The following is a 7634-nucleotide window of genomic DNA, read 5'->3' on the forward strand; positions in this document are numbered from 1 at the left end:
CAGAGTAAGTTGTCAATAGACTCACAACCAGCTGACTCCAAGACATACTTTTGCCTCAGGAAAAAAAATCATATTGCTCCAGAACAAGGACATTTTCATCTGCTTCTAGCATAAAGGAGCTGGTGTCTTCTCCAATGACAAACCTGAGTACAGAAGAGAGATCAGGAGACTTCTGCACAACCAAGCAGACACTATAAATGCTGAAGCTATTTCTCCTGTCTGAAAGGAAACACAACCATCTATCCCATTAATTTGGTACAACATGACCCTACATAGAAAGGAGAAAGTTTCAGAGTCTTCTTATCTCCTCTTTTCAGGTTTAATTTTGAGAAAGGCTGCTTAGGCAGTTCCATTCAAAGTTTCCAGTTGCAGTTTCATAACCTGAAATGACAATACACTTAGAATGTCATAGAATGGTCATCCATTTAAAGGTGATACCAGTTTTACACAAAATAGTTCAGTACTTTGTTTTGTAAAATCAAATCTTATTTTTAGGCCTTAAGTTCCCTTCTGATATGCTTCAATAGGCCTAAGCAGAAATTACAGAGAAAAAAAGATCCAAACTTGAAGATTTCCACCCTGTGTTCTTTGAATTGCCTTTGTTTCTTATAAACAGCAAACTCAACAAAATAGAATGCTAAAGAACAATGCTCCCATGAGACTTAAAGGAGTAGAATCTTGGGACATTTCTGCTGAGCAAAGCTCAAGAATAGGAATGCTGCAGCTTCTAAGATTTCTACTTTTAAGCATTTAGTAGCTATACAATCTGGAGAAAAAAAAAAAAAACACAAACCAAAAACCCAACACTTTTGACTATTGTTGTATGGCAGCATTAAACACCCTGAACAGACGAGTACAACATGAAAGACTGCCGTTAGTAAACTGTATACATTATGGTATCTCACCTTTGCCAGTCAGTGACAAACCAGCAGAACAATACCCATTATACTTTTTCCTCAGTAGAAGGTAAAACAGTGCCACCAACTGCTTTTCCAGGGTATGCCCTTTTTAAGACAGCTGTAGAAAGGCTGGATTTGATACTATGCAACTAAGCCAACTCACACAAAGACTTCCCCCCCTCACTCCAACACGACACTTCCACCAGGTTACACATCTACAGCAGTATTTCAGTCACTAATAAAGATGCACAACGGAAAAAAGTTCTTCTTTGAACTTGCTCCAGTACATCTAATCCCTCCGGATAGACAGAAGGCTGAATCACAGAAAAATTAGTGGTTTTTTATCCTGGGAACAGGAGATTCTTTGACTTTACGCATCAGCTTTCCACAGCCGCTACTTGTAGGCAACTCAGAGTTTTACGATGAAAGCAATACCATATTGCACCTGATGTGAAGATTGTCGGTGGGGTCAGAAGACCCAACTGTTGTTTCCAACTGTTTTCATTTCGCATCACCCCTTTATCAGACTAGAAAACAAGTATCAATCCCTCAGCTTTAAACTAGGTCACAGAACCATAGAATACCACATTGGAGGGGGCATCAAGGATCATCTGGTCTAACCTCTCCTCGGCAAAGGTCATTCTGTATAATCACAGATCATTCCTTATAATCAACAAGCCTACCCAGCAGTTTATCTTCTGTTTCTACATGGAACATTCATTTAATACAAGGATCAGCAGCAATCAGAACTAGTAATACTCAAGCATTGTTATGACAAAGAGACTGCTTAAGGACTTCCTTCCCTTAAAAAGAAACCAGTACTCATGCATACCCTGCTTATCTAGTTTACCTTCAACTGACGGAGAAAGCGGCAACTACAGTTCATTCCGACATAACAAAGTAGCAGTCAAGTAAGACTGTACAACTACTTCATTCTTCATTAGCAAAATACTCTGAGCCAGTTTAAAACAGGAAGGAGGATCCCAAATGACTTAGGCTGAAGAATGTGCAGGCAAGTATTTCAACAAGAGTTCAGCATGACTCAAGAATTCTCTCTTTAAAAACAACTTGGCTTTTACCAAGAACCCTGGAAAATTCCAGGTCAGTGACAGTGTATGAAAGGTTCAAGGTTCCAAGTCAACAGGAAAACTGTAAACCCCAAATACATTTGAGAGTTCTCTCTGTGGTTCCTGAGGTGACAGTTAAAAAATGCGTATGCATGTTCACAGTAGAAACTTTGGAAGCAAGTTTCATCATGTTTACACTATTGCTTGATAAATGTCTAAAAATTTCCCTTGCTATGTAACTAAACTGCCAACTATTCACTTTTAAAAACTTTTATCCACTTTATGTAACTAAATTGCCAAATATTCACTTTTAAGGAACAGTTTTTATTCTGATCTCACTTTCTCTTTAAAGTAAGTAAGCATTTAAGACAACTAATTTCTTTTCAGGCATAAAATCAGAAATTTTTCACTGGTGCGAGTATCCAGACAACAGTCACCCAGCAACAACCAGATGGTCATATGAATTCATACTTTACTGTGATAGCTCAACAGTAGAGCTATGGATCTGCTAGAAGAAAGTAGTCACATGACCTAGAACTCTAACATCAAATATACAAGAGACATTGAGGTATTCTAAACATTTATTTTTCAGTGTACAGTATTACACATTAAAAATAAAGCTCAAGTATATAGTGTTTGCTTAAACTAAAACTAAAGCATATCCTATCCCATAATTCATGGAGTTACACTGAAGTTCAGGCACGCAAACAGGAATACCATATTGTTTAATGATTTACAACTCTTTTGGTCTGTTCAACAGAAAACGGACCAAATGAAGCAGAACTTCATCATTAAAGCCTTTCACACTCCCATCTTCCACAACATCATACAATGGCTTACTGTCTGTACCCCAACAGATATTCTTCCGAGGGTTATTTTCAATAGTTTCTACAGTTAGTGCTAAAGTATTTAGCTGGTAACAAAAGAAAGCAAAGTATTTTCCATCAGTCACTACAGCCTGAGATACAAAAGGACGGGTCACATCTGCTTCATTCCAGAACCCTACAAAATAAACAAACAACACTAATTATACAGGAAATTTGTATCAGGACACACAATTAAATCCCAATCCTGAAATACAGAAAAATACTTGGTAACTGCAACAGCAACTTAGCAAGGAAAGATGTTCTGTCTGCTTTAGCAATACAAACATTCTTCATACAGACTGGATAAAACACAAATACCATTCAAAGGTATTTCCAAGACCCAGGACACAGCATCATATTTGCTTTTTGTACACAATTCCCTATCGGTGACTGATAAAAACTCCACACTGAGCAGCCAAGTTCTTAGAAATGACAGAAATTATTAATACATCCTTCAAGTCCTTCAAGTGACCTAAGGGGGAATGACACTGCCCTATTGAGAAGGGTGGAGCACCTGAACAACATCTGTTTCACAACAGAAACATACATATGTATGCTTGAGCATAACTGGCCACAGTGATTAGACAGTCAACACTATGAACCCTATGCCAGTAAGTATTAAGACTTCAAATAACTCTCACTAAGCATTAGTAGTCTTCTTAAAATATTTTCCTTACTTATTTATGCATGTGTGCTAGCACACACAGTAATATTCTTCAAAAGAATCTGGTATCATATGCAGTGAATACTGCTAGAAACTGTTACACAACAAAGAAACAGCTTGATATCTACCACCCTTCTCCAGAACAAATGTCAGTTAAGTGAATGCAAGACTGAGATTTTTGCACAGGCTCTTAGTGTTATATATATAAAAAATATTTTTCTTCATAATTAATTTCCCTTGAGTCAAAGTACTCAATGACAAAATCTTAACTAACTGCCCTGTATAAGCTCTGCTTCATTCATTGGTTCAACAAAATTTAAAACAGCCACTTAAAGGATGGTCTTCAGAAGAAAAGGCATGAGAAAAAGGTGAGGAGAAAAGGTTACAGAACTTTAGAGGAGACACTCATTACCAATTAAGTTTGCTGTCTCACCTTGATACATTGCCTGCGCTGCTGTCCAGGCAAAGAGACTTGCAATACCATTAGCTCGATAAACAACTTCAATCTGATCCTCCAGACGCGCTTTTATAAACCCCTCCCGCTTTAGTTTATCAGGAATAAGATGAAACTGGGTATGTCCATAACAGCATGGATCTGCTACCTTTGATCCTGTGTTCCCCAAAATTAAAAAAAAAAAACAAACACCTGTGAGTCAGTAACCATCTTCATTATGCATACGAACACATCTTCACTATCAAACTCAAAACAACGGAATGTTAGAACCTCTACTGTCGATCTGAATAAACGCTGAGATTCCTGTACTTCTAGGTGAGAATGGAGGGCTTGTTCCACTCTAAATGGCAGGAGTTCACATACTAAAATGACTCTGAGAATATGAATCAAAATTTGAAGCTAGTTTTCTGCCAATTTTCTATTCAACCCACTCCTTCAAGCAAACCTGGTCACAGAGTACCATACACACAGTGGATGCTACTCCCCATTGCTTAATGACACAGAATCTCAATAGAGATTTATATACTATACAGATTTATATAGTATATAAATAATATACTACTGTTTTGTGTTGATGGGAGTAGAAAGGTCAAGGGGGTGTTTTGGGGTTCATTTTTTTTATCAGTTTTGTACACACATTAAAACTAGTTAGTATTTTATGACTAGAAAGTCTTACCTATGAACACCTTGTTTTCATACTGCCTTTTGAACAACGGCAGTTTGGATGGTTTGTGATCAATAACAGGAACATCTCCAAGATTTGCCTCTAGCGGTACAACCTTGTAAGAAATAGAAGAAAGAAAAATCATGAGCTAAGTCATGCTTCTGACACCAGGCCACACATATGTCACTTTCTGGTCAGACAGCAGAAGGTGTGAGTCTTGCTTACATACAACATTTACATAACTTTAACCAAAGCTCATTTTTCGCAACAGAACTTCTTGTCTTGCGATACATGCTAGTACATGCATCTTACATTGATGTCTGAATTTTCTGCAATGTACAAAAAACATCGTGTGAAATGATGCTAAAAAAGCTGCCAGCTGGTACCATCTTCAAAACCAGAATTCACTTCTGTAGAAAATGAGCAAGAACCATTTCTAGCAGGTATCAATAAACTTGAACCAGCAGTGTCAGTTTACACATATTCACTGTTTTGCACTAAGTAACATTTTTAACTGCCTACACACTTCTTCCAAAATTCCAAAGTTTGTTAACTTCTGAATAACTAACCTCACCAAATTGTACAATTAAGTTAGCAAGAAATGTTCAGCATTTACAGAAAGTGAAGCATAGTTTTCTGTCTGTGGTGGCAACCGGACAAAACAGACCCTCACAGGCCACACTATTACCACTGTATAAACATACAAAAAAAGACTGTAATATTTAATCAGCTTCCATAAAACTGAGCATTTGAGAAAGCACGTGTTAAGCAGTAACAGAGTAAGAGAGCTCACATTCAGATTATACATGCTCTTACACCATTAGTCTCTCCTCCATTTCTCTCATCTTATTATCCTCCACTCAGAACATTCCACCCATTTCTTATTTTTGCCTCATTTTTGTCTTACAAGCATAAACTAAAAACCTCCATTTAACGAAGTGGAGCAACATGCACTTTTGCTAAAGCACAAAGATGACCTACTTGAAGTTCAAAAGACTGTCTCAGTACCTACAAAGCAGTTACAAGAAGGGAGTAAGTCCATTAAGACTTGAGAAACGCATTAACATGCTACATGCCTGATTAACAAGGTCCACGTATCACCTATTGTATGGTTTCAGCAGCTGTCAGAAACACAAGTGAAAACACATGGGATAAAATTGCTGTTGAAAATATACACACCTCTGGAAGTTGCTTTGGTACGCGTATCTGGAGATGTGGTTTATCATCTATCTGAAATCTCACAGGATCAATTCTACCCTTTCGGTGTCCACGATCAATAACTTCCTCACCATGATGCCAGTAATAGTTAACTTCAGGTTTTAAATCTGAAACATAACAGAGGGATAGAGAGAAACAGGTATCGCCCCTCTGCATTTAGTACTCTCCCAATTCTTGTTCTGTAGCGGCAGCAAAATAGAAAAATTAAAATCCACCCGCACCATGTGGGGCAACAGAGATGAGGTAAATTATTAGTAATGGTCTGAACAACTATATCAGCAACACTCCTGCCGGGTCCACAGACCGGCCCCACCGTCCCAGGGCTCCCACTTCCCCCTCCCTCCCACACCCATCCGCACCGAGGGAAGAGGCAGCCAGCAGCGGATTGCGACAGGACAGGAAGGCGGCGAGGGTGGACACGAGCTGCGTTAGGAAAGGGCCAGGCGTATGATCCTGATCGCGGTACAGGAACGGCCGCTTCTTATTTTGGTAGAAGCTCTCCTGAAGGAGGGCGTCGCAGGCGAGGGAGCGCAGCTCGACAATATCCAGGCTCGGCGTCGCTCCCGCCGCAGGCTTCAGGGTTTTCGCAGCCTCTGGGGCCTCCGTTCCCGGCGCCGGGGCTCCGGCGGCCCCGGCTGCCGCTCCCGCCGCTACCTCCGGGGCTTTCGCGGCCTCCGGGGCCACCGCTCCCGGGGCTTTCACGGCTGCGGGCGGCGCTCTAGGGGGCAGCCCCGGCACGAAGACAGTCTTGGTGAAGCTCCGGTACCAGCGGTCGGCGTTGAGGGCGAAGGTCTGCGGGTAGACCATGTACTTGGGCCGCTGCAGCAGCCCGTATAGCCGCAGCTTCTCCTCGACCGAGGCCGCCGCGTGCACCCGTTGCTTGAAGTGCTCCAGGCGCCGCCGCTTAGAAGCCTTGCTGTTCGACGTGGCGGAAGCCACTATGGGCGGGTAGAGCGAATCGGGGGGCTGCGGGACAGCAGCGGACTCGGCCTGCGAGAACCAGCACCGGCCGTGCCACAGCAACCGCCGCCGCCCGGGCGCCGCCATTTCGCAGAGCCAACAGACAACGGAAGACCACTGTTCAGCAGCTGAAAAATCTGATTGGCTGCTGGGGAGCACGTGAACGAGCCAACCTTCCAATCGGCACGCTTCTCCGAGAGAGAGCGCGCTGCCGGGACAGAAAGGGGCGGAGCCCTTGGGGAGTCCCGTCTCTGGATGGGCCCCGATCTCCCCGACAGCGCGGAGCAGCCACAGGCGGCCCCATGGCTCCTGTGGTAGAACTACAGCTCCCGAGAGGCACCGCGGCGCGCCCGGATATACGGACGGCGTGGGGGCGTACTCTTGGGATCTAGTTGGTAGGGGTCTGATTGAGCCCTGCTGGGGAGAAAGGGTTAGTGGGAGCGAAAGAGCTCGTATTAGAACTTGTCAGTAAGTTATCTTGTATGAGAAATACGAGGTAATTTATTGATAAAATCTGGAAATTGAACGTGCGTGACTCAGCACAGAAGCACAAGGCCTCCTGGTTGCCTCAGCATCCCTCAGTGTGAATCCTGGGCTGAGTCCTCTATTGTGTTGTTGTAAAGACTTGTTTTTACAGGGGAGTGGGTGCCCACTGCAGTGAGTGTAAACTGAGCTACTGCTTGACAGAAACTGCACACCTGTGAAGCTGGCTTTAATAAACTAAACTGAAACATGATCTGTTAACTGTACTTGCATAGGAAATGGGAAATAAGCTAAAATGACATACTGATGCTGCAGGAAGTGCTACAGTTACTGCATTTTTGTCTTTGAGACACTTGGAA

The 7634-nt window shown here is 42.2% G+C and overlaps 1 protein-coding gene across 1 annotated transcript; it reads right to left on the reverse strand.

Annotated features, from left to right (window-relative positions):
- Positions 1-2533: 2533 nt before the first annotated feature.
- MRPS30 (mitochondrial ribosomal protein S30) lies at positions 2534-6951 on the reverse strand. Its single transcript, XM_061469431.1, has 5 exons — positions 6192-6951; positions 5794-5939; positions 4627-4729; positions 3930-4106; positions 2534-2968 (listed from the first exon to the last, which is right to left on the reverse strand). Exons 1-5 carry the CDS (start codon positions 6877-6879, stop codon positions 2700-2702), a joined length of 1383 nt encoding a protein of 460 aa, XP_061325415.1. The 5' UTR covers positions 6880-6951; the 3' UTR covers positions 2534-2699.
- Positions 6952-7634: the final 683 nt, after the last annotated feature.

The sequence above is a fragment of the Pezoporus flaviventris genome, unplaced genomic scaffold (assembly GCF_033815535.1).
Source record: "Pezoporus flaviventris isolate CSIRO_AGI_PZ_B2104156 unplaced genomic scaffold, CSIRO_AGI_Pfla_v1 ptg000057l, whole genome shotgun sequence".
In the NCBI taxonomy this organism is placed as follows: Eukaryota; Metazoa; Chordata; class Aves; order Psittaciformes; family Psittacidae; genus Pezoporus; species Pezoporus flaviventris.